At 36.6% G+C, this 15,401-nt stretch overlaps 1 protein-coding gene across 6 annotated transcripts; it reads left to right on the top strand.

Moving 5' to 3' along the window:
* The first annotated feature begins 858 nt into the window (after positions 1–858).
* On the top strand, positions 859–15,206 carry LOC311070535 (uncharacterized protein). 6 transcript variants are annotated; one of them, XR_014603682.1, is made up of 6 exons: positions 859–950; positions 4,521–4,787; positions 5,650–5,912; positions 8,750–8,930; positions 13,493–14,657; positions 14,876–15,206. XR_014603682.1 is itself a non-coding variant. In XM_084094447.1 (5 exons), exons 2-5 carry the CDS (start codon positions 4,523–4,525, stop codon positions 13,660–13,662), a joined length of 855 nt encoding a protein of 284 aa, XP_083950573.1. In that variant the 5' UTR covers positions 859–950; positions 4,521–4,522; the 3' UTR covers positions 13,663–15,206. The 6 variants fall into 6 exon arrangements, 4 of the variants coding, with proteins under 4 accessions (XP_083950573.1, XP_083950571.1, XP_083950574.1 ...); XR_014603683.1 differs by having other exon boundaries at positions 875–950; positions 4,518–4,787; XM_084094447.1 differs by having other exon boundaries at positions 5,650–5,916; positions 8,778–8,930; positions 13,493–15,206.
* The last annotated feature ends 195 nt before the right edge of the window (positions 15,207–15,401 follow it).

Here is a 15,401-nt window from a genome sequence, read left to right on the forward strand (position 1 = left end):
AGTCATAATTTAGAATCTATCTTATGATTTTGGCTTTTTTTAATGTCATTTATTATTTTTTTTGTCATAATTTTTACTTTTTATCTCACTTATTATGATAATTAAGTTTATTTTAAGTTTTTGTCATATTTTTATCCCATAATTATTGTCATATTTATGTTTTTAATATCATAATTATGAATAATCATGTCACATAGTATGTCATAATTATGCATTTTTGTCACAATGTCGATTTTTTTAAACATAATTATCACTTTTTATTATTTATTTAAAAAAAAAATCATAATTAGTATGTAATTTATGTTTTTGTCATAATTATGACTTAGTATGTCACTTAATATGTCATAATTATAATTTCTTTTTTAAGATTTGCCTGAGCATGATTTTTCTTCCTGCGGAAATAGGCTTCCATACAAATTTTAAATGAACGTTCAGAATTTTAACTTTTTTATTTATTTATTTATTTATTTTTTATATATAACTTTTATTCAAAGATAGGACATACAGCAGGAAAACAACATCTTCTGTACATCAAAAGTCTATAGACAAATCACAAATAAGCCAGGGAGGTCAAGGGGGTATCAAAGTATAACGTAAACAAAGGCAAAAGAAGAAAAAGAAGAAAAATATAAAATTTGGTTAAAATAATAATCAAATTTACCACATAATAGTCTGAACATAAATTTTATCATGTTGAGTGAAGCCAAACAATACATTTTTGTGACCAATCACAATCACATTGCCGGAGTCCCCCCATCCAATCACAGCACATTGCCGGAGTCCCCCCATCCAATCACAGCACATTGCCGGAGTCCCCTCATCCAATCACAGCTCAGTGACTGAGTCCCGCCATCCAATCACAGCACAGTGACTGAGTCACGAGAGCTAATCAAGGAATAAAAACAAACCAGTGCCCGTCAGGAGTCTGTCGAGTTCCTCGTGCTGAAGCGGTTTGTATTAAACCAAATGCTTAATTTTAACGTTTTATCTTAGTTGTGTTGTCATATTTACACAAAATATTTTAATCAGAAAGAGATGAAATACCCTGAAATTGCAGCGAGCGTCGTGATGTATAAAAACCAGAAGGCTCCCTTTATAATGAACGTGTTGACATGGTTCAGGTTCATCAGAACGCTAAAATATCGCTGTCAGAGATTTTATTTTACCATGGTAAAATGCTGCTCCAAACATGCTTTACCAGTGCTTTGCCGAGGTATTTTAAAAGAAATAACGGAAATACGATAAAAGACGTACATTTCCATGAAAATAATAATAATTATAATTAATAATTATAAATGTACAGTATTTTATAGTTTTATAATTATAAACAGTTTTGTACAATTATGATACAAATGTACAATTATATTCGGAACATTATTATTATCATCATCAATAAATTAACATTTGTGTCTTATTTTAAATTTTTACGTAAAACTGAATAAAAATGCAAATTTGCTGTGTTTATGTTAACGATGATGTGGTGTTGTCATCTATAGACATTTGTAGACGTTGTTATCATGAAACAGTTTGAGCTGTATTTTCATCAATGATCAGTGTAAAGATAAAGGCAATAAAGATTTTTACTTTTTTTGAATTTTATAAATAGCCTACATTTAATAAAAAAAACTGAATTGATGGTGCAATAATAAAATAAAATAGAATTATATAATAGATAAACACATCATTTTATACAATAAAATACATTTTATCAAAATAAAACATAATTGAAAAAATAAATAATTGTATTGAAATAAATACATAATAAATTAATACTTTAGATAATTACAATAAATTGATTCAAATACATACAACTGTATTTAAATTAAAACATGATTAAATTAACACATTTGATTAAAATAAATAAATAAAAAGCTATTTGATTTAAATATATAAAATACATACATTTGGTAAAAACTAAATAAATGTATGAAATCTTATTTAAATAAATAAAGCTAAAAAGCAGCGTAGAAAGGTAGAAATGAGATTAAACTATCTAAAAAAGAAAATAAATGGAATTTGAGTTATTCAATAAATAAATAAATAATAAAATTAAATAAATAAACACAATACATCGAAAAGTCCAAGAAAAAACAATGATGTAATGTAATAGAAACTAAATATTTTGCATATTTAATATACATTTTTCACAGTATTAATTGGATCTTTATATCCTTGACCTGACTTAAAAAAATTATTTAAAAATTATTAAAATAAATGGAATAAATAATACAATTAAATAAATACAAGTATATTATTACAGTGAGTCCAAGAAAAAATACAATGATGTAATGTAATAAAAACGAAATATTTTGCACATTTATAATATTTTTTTTCCACAGTATTAATTGATTGATTTATACATGAAAATATGACGTGGTAAACCCTCTTATTGAAATAATGTGTGGCGCTTATCAACAAAAGACTAATAGGATTGTGTCTAAGCTCTATCGGAGTCTGATGGAGAACTTGAAAAACGCTACACTCTATGTAAAAGCAAAATGGGAGTGTGAATTAAAGGTTGAGGAGGAATGGTATCAAACATGTTGTCTACTCCAGACCTCCACCAACTCCCAACAGTGGAGAGAATTTAATTGGAAGTGTTTTATGAGGTTTTTCATCACTCCTTATTTGAAGAGTAAACAACTTGGGATACCTCAGGACTGTAGTAGGGACGCAAACCACGCCCACATCTTCTGGACATGTCCTAAAATTCAACCATTTTGGACTATCGTTAACAATACTTTACAGAAGGTGCTGGGGTACAATATCCCACAGGAATGCAAAGTTATCTCTTTAACACAGGAATGTAAGTTTCTCGGAAGGAGGACCAAGATTTTATTATCTGCGGCCCGAAAGGCTATTACTAGACTTTGGCTCAAATCGAACATTTATCAAAGTTTAATTCAAAGCATTTTTACAATGGAAAAATTAACCTACACTATAAGGTTAAGAGAATCAAATGGAGAAAATGGACCCATTTTCTGGACCTAGAGTCCAGGGCTGCCAACTTTTGAGTTACAAAACAAATATTGCATCACAATAAGTGTAATTGTGATTGTCAAAACATTTGGTAACTAAATAGAATTTTATGCAGTTTAGTGACAACATGTTACAATGTTTACATTGTACAATGACTGGTATAGGATACAGTTTTTATTATTGCTTGACAAAAATTTCAAGATTTCAATTCCATTCTTGTGATTTGATTCCGATTTTGATTCAAAATTGACTCATTTGGATACATGTTTATTTTAAATTTTATTTAAAAAAATAATCTCACCTAATGCTGTAAACATAGAGGGCCCAATCTGCTGGTATTATTAAAGGTTAAAAATAACAAATTAAATTAAATATAATGCAGTTTTTGTTATAATAACAATTATTTAATGACATAAGTAAAAATATAATAAAAATGTAATATGGTGCTCAGCAAAATCTCCTCTCTAGCTATTTTTTCTATTTAATTAACATGCTATGGTCATTAAATGGCTTTCCTGAGGTAAATGTAACGTTATGTGACATAATTGTTCTCCTGCTGTTATATTGACCTCTTTCCATGGTTGAAAAACACTAATTGGTCGATATTATGTATACTTTCGGTAAGTTGTACTGCATCTTTAAATAAAAAAGTGCACGTGCACTTGAACTGAGGCGCTCAGCGATCTGTCACGTCACATTTACAAGCGCCAAACGTATTTTTGTCTGAATTTCGTAATAAAATTGACGGAATCTAAGAGCTGAGAATTAGTTTAATATTAAAAGTACCTCTTTGCTCCGCAATCTTTCTGTGCGTGAGAAAATGGATGTGTGGCGTGAGAGCGTGTGAAAAGTGTCAATTGCGTGAGTCTCACGCTCAATTGCGTGAGAGTTGGCAGCCCTGAGAGTCTGCATAACTGCTGATAAAGTTCCCTTGGCCTTTGGAATTAAAATAGCCCCACATCATCACATAGCCTTCACCATACCTAGAGATTGGCATGATTTTATTTCAGTTAGCCTAAAAGCTAGTTTGATTTGCATTGAGAGATGATCTTATGGAAAGTACCCCATGCCAATCTCTAGGTATGGTGAAGGCTGTGTGATGATGTGGGGCTATTTTAATTCCAAAGGCCAAGGGAACTTTATCAGGATGCATAGTATCCTAAAAAAAAATAAAAAAAAATACTTAAAAATAAAAATCTGCCTGCCTCTATGGGAATTTAACATAGGGGTGTACTCACTTATGCACCATGTATTTTAAGGAAGAACATTTATTTATTTACGATACATTATTCATTCACAAAGAAAATTGGTGTCCTAAAAGGTTGGATTTTTCCTAATTTTTTAAATTAAGGCATTAAGTTCAATTTCCAAAATATGATTTTTTATTCCTCTTTTTAGTCAACTTTAGCATGGGTGTATTCACTTATGCATTGCACTGTATATATATATATATATCGCTTAAATGTTAGGTTGGGGGTCCCTTGAACGAGAACAGATTGAAACGCCCTGACTTACGGCACTTCTGATGTGTTTTCCAGCAGAGATGGAGTTGATGGGGTCGGAGGATCCCGAGGGTTCTGCCGGATCTGAGGTCCACACGGCGATGCTGTGGAGCATCCAGGAGGCGGTTCAGAGGCAGACTCTTCAGATCGGGGTCTCTGCGTGTGGAGCCACGGCCCTGGTGGACGTCCTGCAGGCGCTGGGCATCATCACGGTCACACCGGAGACGGTGAACTCCTGCGTGAGGACGAGTCTGAGGAGGAACACGGCGCCGCTGCACGACTACCTGCACTCGCGCAGCAACGCCGGTACATCCAGCTCTGGTTTCACAGTGACAGCATCGCTGGTTTTATTTCATTTTTGACACATTTGGGGAGAGGAAAAATACTCCAAAACTTTCTGAAAATACAGTATGAGAATTAACTGCACAATTATATTAACTCTAGAAGACATGGACTGTTGACATCCCACATTAAATGACAGGACATGTCAATGCTGTTATCAAAATTAATGTTTGTTATTTGTTTGTGCAAAAAAAAGCCACAATTATTGTTATTCATAAAGGCAATTCTGTCATAATTTACTCACCCTAAAGTCGTTTTGAACCTGTATGACTTTCTTTCCTCTGTGAAACAGAAAATTATTTTCAAGTATTTATTTATCAGCCGTTTTTGTCCAAAACTATTAAAGTCAATGGGGTCCAAAACAACATTGTGAATTTTTTTTTTTGATTTTTGTATTGCGATATGTGACCCTGGACCACAAAACCAGTCACATGGGTCAATTTTTTTGAAATTGAGATTTATACATGATCTGAAAGCTGTATAAATTTGAATATTTTTAAAATCTGGAATCTGAGGGGGCAAAAAAATCAAAACATTGAGAAAATCTCCTTTAAAGTTGTACATTTATGTTGGCGATTGTGCTGCATTCACTCACAGAAATAAATGTTTTATATATTTACGGTAGGAAATTTACAAAATATCTTCATGGAACATGATCTTCACTTAATATCCTAATGATTTTTGGCATACAAGAAAAATCGATAATTTTGACCCATATAATGTATTGTTGCTATTGCCACAGATATACCCGTGTGACTCGAGACTGGTGACTTGATCTAAACACTGTTTTATTCTCTAATAACCCGACGCACCTGCCCTCCTCCAGGGGCGACGCACCTGCAGCTGATCGACGGGGCGGATCAGGCCAGCGGGGGGCGTGTGATGGGCCGGTTCTTCGGGCTCTTTCCCCGGCGCAGGGTGAAGCTGGTGCCCTGGCTGGCCCGATGGATCCTGCGCGGAGCCGTTCCCGTCGCCACCATGAACATGCAGAAGGCCGTTCCCGAAGGAGAAGAGATTCCCGACGCCTGGCACCACCAGCTCATCTTCGGAGTGGGACCCCGGGCCGTGTTCATGACCAACCCTCTGGATGTGGGTGCGTCCCAAATCACACAAATCACTTAATATATATTAAAACTAAAATAGTATGTCAGTGGTACTAAAATAACTCTGCACTTTACCCTGATCCTGATATGTTTATATAATACGTGTGTGTGTATATATACATATATATACATTATATATATATATATGTATATATATATATATAAACTTGTCTTCGGATTGGGAGCCCGGGTCGTGTTCATGAGCAACCATCTGGATGCGGGTGCATCCCAAATCACACAGGCTTCATATAGTTCACTGAAACTGAAACTAAACTCGTAAAAAAGTCAACTTGATGAACTGAAATAAAAAGTATAGAGACATATAAAAAAAAAATAAAAAAAAAACGAATAAAAGTGACAAAAACTCACAACAAAATTATTAAATCTTTAAAATTAATAGAAATATAGTATATATATATATATATATATATATATATATATATATATATATATATATATATATATATAATTAAATATAAAAATATATAATAAAAAATAAAAAAATATATATATAATTATAAAAAGATAAATATAAAAATATATAAAATATATATATATAATTAAATAAGTATAAAAATAAAACCGGATTCAAAATGTTAATTAAAACTAAAATAGTAAGTCAGTGGTACTAAAATATATATATATTAGGGGTGTAACAATATATCATGTCACAATATATATTGCAATACAAATATGCATTAATATGTATGGTGTATAGTTCACCCAAAATAAAGTTTTCAGAGTTTTAGTGTCAGTACTACATTAAACTACTATATATAATGTTGAATATAATGTTTAATAATGCAATGGGGGAATATTTGTGGGCCTGATAATGCCAAATGTCTGATGTTACCAGTTAAAAGTGTCCTATACATTATTTTAAATATATCTAGTCAGTGACAGAGATCAAGCATATTCGTCTAAAATAATTCTGTATTTTCATCTTCAGAATCATGAATATTGTTATTCTGGTGTCTCTATTGTCCTGTGCTTTGGGTTTCCAGCACCAAGTCTATGGCTATTCATTTACACACACAGTGAAATATAAAATTTAGCATTTTTAATCAACAGTACATTTTTTGTAACCTTTTATCATATGTCTTGGAGTATCGCAATAATATCGTGTCATGAGTTCTGTATCGTGATATGAATCGCATTGTGAAATGAGGGAAAAACTTGTCTTCGGAGTGGGACTCCGGGCCGTGTTCATGAACAACCATCTGGATGTGGGTGCGTCCCAAACCCACACGAGCTTCATAAAAATAAAAAAACCACACGGGCTGTAAAAATGTCATTTTCATTTAGCTTAACTTGATGGACTGAAATAACTCAACTTGAAACTGAAATAAAAAGTATAGAGGCATATTTAAAAAATAAATAAATAATAAAAGTGACAAAAACTCACAACAAAATAACTAAAACTTCAAAATTAAGATGAATATAATAATAAAAAAGAGTATAAAAATAAAACCTAAAATAGTATATCAGTGATACTAAAAATATCTCTTCACTTTACCCTGATACGTTTATATAATGTGTGTAAAAAGAACAAAAACTAATAAAATGAAAAAAGTGCATAACAAAATTAGTAAAACTAAAATGAAAACTGAAAATATGAAAGCTAAAGTAAAGTTAAATAATCTATTAACTATAGTATAGTTAAACAACAGTAAACTATAGTACAGTAAAAAGTAAAAACTTGATATATTGGCCGTCGATGTGTCGTAAGCAGGACTTTTATTTTGTAGGTGACATTAAAACGGGTACGTTCAAGCTCAAACCGGTGCGCAACGTTTTGCTACGGTTTCCGGGTTGAACAACATGTTTCCTGGAAACGGTGTGTAACGGGGTTTGAGACATGTTTTCTGTTGTTTGGTGTGTGTGTCAAAAAATATCCGCCCAATCAGCAGCAACATGTACATAAACCACGCGGGATTAAAGAGACGGCTCGCACAATGGGTCCGAGTAAAGTCGTTTACAAATGTGTCCTGCAGTTCGGTATATGCAACAACTGAAGATATTAGAAGACATGTTCATAAGAGTTTTATAGTACAAATATCGCATATCAACAGTGATCAGCAATAATGATAAGCCTAGTACTCACAATAAAAATAATAAGGTCATATTGTTCATAACACCGTGTCGGAGGTGAGAAGTGGATTATCCTTCTCCTGAAATGTTTGTCTTTTCATCCTGAAATACGAGGCAAATGTTGGATCACAATTATTAGGAACCAGTTTTCACAGATGCCTTCACTCGATTGGGATGTTCTCTTGTATTCTGGACGGTAAGGGCAGTGACTGTAACATTGAGCGTATTTTGCAGTATTAAACACATATTTAAACCGATTTCATCAGGCTCTGAAAACCCTTCAAAAAGAACACAAGGAATGTCCTTCTCAGCTGCCGTAGTTGCAACTCTTGCGTCATCAGAACCGTGTGTTCAACGCACCACCGCTTCCGTTTAAAAAACGTTTTGCAACTTTTTGTCGGGGTTGAACGCAGCCCAGAAAATATAAAAGATAAAGTTAAATAATCTGTTAACTATTGTAAAGTAAAAGAACTGTAAACTATAGTACAGTAAAACATACAAACTAGTGGTCGACTGATATATCGGACGATATTTGGCATTTTTAAATATTTGCATTGTCCGATACTTTTTCTGATTTTTTTCCGTTTGGCCGATGTGTCGGAAGTGGAACTTTTATTTTGACGGCATGTTAATATCACATGAAATTAACACACCGTGTATTAAATAACCATGTGGTGATGGCAATTTTACATAATCCTTGGTGTAATGAAATTTCTTTGTGTTCCTTCTTAGATCCTACACTTGTTGTTTTCTTCCACAGTGAGTGAAGAAGAGGTTCATGAGCGTCTTTGCAGCGAGTCTGTGCTGCTCATTCGCCGGGAAGATGTTCTGAAGAGACTGACACCAGATGTTCACCTATCACAGATCTCAGATCAGCATCCCGACCTGCGCTGGAAGACATTAAATGTGGAGGGTACGACGCCCTCTTTATGACCGGTCTAAGTAAGGGATAATGTACATCCAACATGATCACGATCAGGTCCTCCATCAGCCTGAAGGGGTTTATTCTGAGATCACACACACACACACACACACACACACACACACACACAAACACACACCTGAAGGGGGTTTATTCTGAGATAACACACACAGACACATACACACACCTGAAGGGGTTTATTCTGAGATAACACACACACACACCTGAAGGGGTTTATTCTGAGATAACACACACACACACACACACCTGAAGGGGGTTTATTCTGAGATAACACACACACACACACACACACACCTGAAGGGGGTTTATTCTGAGATAACACACACACACCTGAAGGGGTTTATTCTGAGATCACGCACACACACACACACACACACACACACACACACACACACACACCTGAAGGGGGTTTATTCTGAGATAACACACACACACACCTGAAGGGGTTTATTCTGAGATAACACACACACACACACACACACACACCTGAAGGGGGTTTATTCTGAGATAACACACACACACACACACACACCTGAAGGGGTTTATTCTGAGATAACACACACACACACACACCTGAAGGGGGTTTATTCTGAGATAACACACACACACACACACACACCTGAAGGGGTTTATTCTGAGATAACACACACACACACACACCTGAAGGGGTTTTGTTCTGAGATAACACACACACACACACACACACCTGAAGGGGTTTATTCTGAGATAACACACACACACACACACACACACACACACACACATCTGAACGGGGTTTATTCTGAGATAACACACACACACACACACACACACACACACCTGAACGGGGTTTATTCTGAGATAACACACACACACACACACTTGAAGGGGTTTATTCTGAGATAACACACACCTGAAGGGGTTTATTCTGAGATAACACACACACACACACACACACACACACCTGAAGGGGTTTATTCTGAGATAACACACACACACACACACACACACACCTGAACGGGGTTTATTCTGAGATAACACACTGTAGCAAATTAGGTCTATGAAATATTAATAATCAATAATACCTGGTTATAATTGATTATGAATATTTGGATCAGTTAATATAATTAACTTAATGTCGTAAATTAATATTACAATCAATTAACCTGTTTGTCCCGTGAACACTCAGGATTAATTGTTTATTAACTCTAAGAAATGTACATTTCCGGGGCATGGAAAATGTCTTTCTTAATTTACAGTACTACTGAGAGCAAATAAACAAGATCTATTTGATTAGTGACTCCAGTTATGAGCTTGAGACACGGACAACTTTACGTGTGACATTAACAAGATTTTATTAACTAGTCTAAACACTTAAACTACTCTAACATGCACACACACACATACATGCATACAGTTTACCAAGGGAAAGAGAGCTGAAGCAGAATACAGGAAAGCAAGAAGTTATAGCATTGTTTGAAATTCAGCAGATCAACAGCCTTGAGCTAAAACGCCCTTCTTTAAAGGGGTAAGGATACTTAATGTATCAAATAATGAGACCAAGGCCCTACCCCTCCGTTTTGCGCGTTCCCGTGAAGGGGTAGGGCTGTCTCAATTCTCTTTTGGTTGGAGGGGTAGGGGTAAGGGGAAGGGCCAGATAGCCCTTGAAACGAAGATTTTTCGTGACCACACTTCAAACCAAGGGGTATGAGAAATGTACCTGCATACACCGGCTACAGAGGCAACATGACAGCCAATAATCATTTTCTTTATGTCACATTCAATCTAATGTAAACGCGTCTATTGAAATCACTCGCGCCAGACGCTCTATTCGCGTTTGGTGTGAACGCAGCATTAGGCGTCGAAGATATCGTCATCTCCGTTGTTTTCTGCAAACTTCAGAAGAAAAATGCAAAAAATAGCTGTAACTCACGCAGCTGACGACGGCATCTTGGAAGTTTGTGATAAACATTGGCGCATCTCCTGTGACGTAGGCGCTAGCGACGATGTATAATGACATGTAACGTGTAGTAGTGGTGTCCCATTTCTTAGGGGAATATTTTCACCCCTACGCCTTGACACTCTGTTTCAAGGGGCAAGGGTAAGGGGTAGGCGAAGGGGTATAAAATAGAATTGGGATTGGGCCTAAGTTTGATACTTGCATGTCTCGCCCATTTGAATTAAACTGTCCTGATGCAACTTTGGTGAATGGAAAGACAAGGCCGCAGCCTGGCACTAGCTTGGGGTTAGAAACTTAGGCTACGTTCACACTGCAGGCGAAACGACCCAATTCCGATTTTTTTGCCGCTATGCGACCTGTATCTGATCTTTTCATGACAGTCTGAACGACACAGATCCGATCTTTTCAAATGCGACCCAGGCCACTTGGGTATGTGGTCCCAAATCCGATACGTATCCGATCTTTTGAAATGCGACTTCAGTCTGAACGGCCAGGTCGCATGTATCCGACCCGCACGTCATTGATACGCGAAAAACGTCATAATTCTGCGTTGAAGTAGTCGTCGGTTTGAAAACGGACTGCATATTCGTCGAGCTGAGGTAAATCTGCCGAACGGGTCGACCTCGACGAGCCCGTTAATTAAAAAAATTAATAAAAGCCCACGGCCACCATCATTATATATCCAATGTGAATAAGAGTAGACTAATGTAACGTTATGTTAACTTATTTGTGCTGATATTAGATCGGCTGCTGTCTGGCTCTTGGTAACGGTCGCTGCGCGCGCTCGTGTGTTGTGTGTGTGTGTGAATCACAGTTAGTTGAAGTTTAGCTACTTCCGCAAACAACAAGTGACGTCGTTGACCGTTGAGTACTCTTTTGCGCATGCGGGTCACTTCTGGGTCATTTCACGTTCACACAGGAGATCACAAAAGGTCGCATTTAATTGGAAATGTGAACGACCTTGCAAAAAAATCAATTTTTTTCAAAAAAAACGGAATTTCTCCTTCTCAGTGAGAATTAAGTTAGAGTCACAGCTCTCTGGAAATTCCTTTGGGTCGTAAAACTCTTATCAGTCTCAGTGTGTGTCCTGTAACAGGAAACCGGGTTCTGCCAGTGTGTTAGCTTCATTTGGGATGTTAGTTTTTGGGGAAGTTTCATAAACCTTTGTTGGGAGAGTGAGTTTGCTGGATTATTCATTAAATAAATTAATAATTTGTGTGTGTCTGATTGGTCCAGACGCTACACACACACACACACAACCTGAAGGGGGTTTATTCTGAGATAACCCACACACACACACCTGAAGAGGTTTATTCTGAGATAGCACACACTCACACACACACACACACACACACACACACACCCCTGAAGGGGGGTTTATTCTGAGATAACACACACACTCACACACACGCACACACACACGCACACACACCCCCCTGAAGGGGGTTTATTCTGAGATAACCCACACACACACACCTGAAGAGGTTTATTCTGAGATAGCACACACTCACACTCTCACACACACACACACACACACACCCCTGAAGGGGGTTTATTCTGAGATCACACACACACACACACACCCCTGAAGGGGGTTTATTCTGAGATCACACACACTCACACACACACACACACACACACCCACCCCTGAAGAGGTTTATTCTGAGATAACACACACACGCACGCACACACCTGAAATGGGTTTATTCTGAGATAACACACACACACACACGCACACACACACCTGAAAGGGGTTTATTCTGAGATAACACACACACACACACACGCACACACACACCTGAAAGGGGTTTATTCTGAGATAACACACACACACACACACACACACCTGAAAGGGGTTTATTCTGAGATAACAACCGGCTGGATGTAAATTATCCCGCTTATTACACGGCTACTTGCCACATCAGTAAATAATTAGACATGTAATATTGATCTGAGTTGAAATATTTTATGAGGTCTTTGAACACAAAGCTTCCGCGGAGAGAGTGGTTTCAGCGGCGAGATCAAACTAGACGGACATTTCAGAGATACGGTATACAGTCATAACACTTATTACACAGCATTTCAACACATTGATAATTATGGAGATCAGAGATATTGATTCCAGATTAAACTGTTTCAAAATCGCACCTGTTTGTATCTCATAATCCAACAGTGTACAAAACAATAGTCACAAAATGGCAGCAGAGCGTTTGTATGAAACAAGAGAGAGCGAGTCCACGATACTGGATGGCATAATTAAATAACTCTACACAAAATATTAATTCAACTGAGTTTTAATATTTTATTAGCTCACCAAATGCAAAACTTCCATGAAGAAAACCGAAGAAAAGCCTGTGTTTCTGTTTTCAGCGGTTGTTATCTGGGAGTAATATAACGCTGGATGAAGCGATTGACCAATCAGAATCAAGTATTCCACAGAGCCGTGTAATAATGCACATTATACACTGCGCACTAAATCTACACTTCAAGACCTGATGTTGTTCAGTGTACTGTCGGTCGACACTGTAAATGTCGCCTATATCGTCCAGCTAAACACATTGAGCGACTGACCGTGAGTTTCTTTTATTTATAGGTCAAGTTAGACAGATGATCAGTGAAGAAGAGCAGAAGGATGAAGAGCGTCCTAAGACGTCGCATCTGATGATTCCCGCGGCGTACAGCTCTGGAGTGACTCTCTTCGCGCTCAGAGACTCGGATGCTGGTCGAGAGCTTCTCCACACGCCGGAACTGCCTCTGCTGTGAAGCTACACTTCAATCCACACTCTTAAAAATAAAGGTTCTTTATAAGGTTCATTAACGGTTCCATGAAGAACCTTTAACATCCATGGAACCCTTACGCTCCTCAAAAGGTTCTTTATAAGGTTCATTGACGGTTCCATGAAGAACCTTTAACATCCATGGAACCTTTACGCTCCTCAAAAGGTTCTTTATAAGGTTCATTGACGGTTCCATGAAGAACCTTTAACATCCATGGAACCTTTACGCTCCTCAAAAGGTTCTTTATAAGGTTCATTGACGGTTCCATGAAGAACCTTTAACATCCATGGAACCTTTACGCTCCTCAAAAGGTTCTTTATAAGGTTCATTGACGGTTCCATGAAGAACCTTTAACATCCATGGAACCTTTACGCTCCTCAAAAGGTTCTTTATAAGGTTCATTGACGGTTCCATGAAGAACCTTTAACATCCATGGAACCTTTACGCTCCTCAAAAGGTTCTTTATAAGGTTCATTGACGGTTCCATGAAGAACCTTTAACATCCATGGAACCTTTACGCTCCTCAAAAGGTTCTTTATAAGGTTCATTAACGGTTCCATGAAGAACCTTTAACATCCATGGAACCCTTACGCTCCTCAAAAGGTTCTTTATAAGTTTCATTGACGGTTCCATGAAGAACCTTTAACATCCATGGAACCTTTACGCTCCTCAAAAGGTTCTTTATAAGGTTCATTGACGGTTCCATGAAGAACCTTTAACATCCATGGAACCTTTACGCTCCTCAAAAGGTTCTTTATAAGGTTCATTGACGGTTCCATGAAGAACCTTTAACATCCATGGAACCTTTACGCTCCTCAAAAGGTTCTTTATAAGGTTCATTAACGGTTCCATGAAGAACCTTTAACATCCATGGAACCTTTACGCACCTCAAAAGGTTCTTTATAAGGTTCATTGACGGTTCCATGAAGAACCTTTAACATCCATGGAACCTTTACGCTCCTCAAAAGGTTCTTTATAAGGTTCATTGATGGTTCCATGAAGAACCTTTAACATCCATGGAACCTTTACGCACCTCAAAAGGTTCTTTATAAGGTTCATTGACGGTTCCATGAAGAACCTTTAACATCCATGGAACCTTTACGCTCCTCAAAAGGTTCTTTATAAGGTTCATTGACGGTTCCATGAAGAACCTTTAACATCCATGGAACCTTTACGCTTCTCAAAAGTTTCTTTATAGTGGAAAAAGGTTCTTTAGATTATTCAAATGTTCTTTGCACTAAGAAAATTTGTTTTCTTAATTTTACTGAAAGGTTCTTTGTGGAACCAAAAATGGTTCTTCTGTGACATCTGTGGAAAAATAAACTTTTGGAACCTTTATTTTTAAGAGTGCATGCTGATGATGATGAAATCTACAGCTAATTAAGTTATTAAGGATCAATATCATGTCTGTTTTTATTCTTGGGATTTTAAATAGATGTGTTTTGTGTTAACAATATTGTTTTTTCATGTTGTTTGAGCGTTTATTGGTTGACAGCATCATGTTTATCAAATAAAAGGCAAGAAATGCACATGTTAGTCCTATTCGGAACTTATTGTTTCAAAAGATCTTTTTTTTGTTTTGTGTTGTGTTGGGATTTTTTAAAGGATTTATTATGATAGAAATTTCAATAGGAAACCTGTGCACATTCCTTGAGGATTCTGGAACTCGGAATTTCCCAAAATTCCCCACGACTCCTGAAAGGAAGTTGATAAAACTGAAACTT

The sequence above is a fragment of the Abramis brama genome (assembly GCF_963993115.1).
Source record: "Abramis brama genome assembly, chromosome: 2".
NCBI classification, from domain to species: Eukaryota; Metazoa; Chordata; class Actinopteri; order Cypriniformes; family Leuciscidae; genus Abramis; species Abramis brama.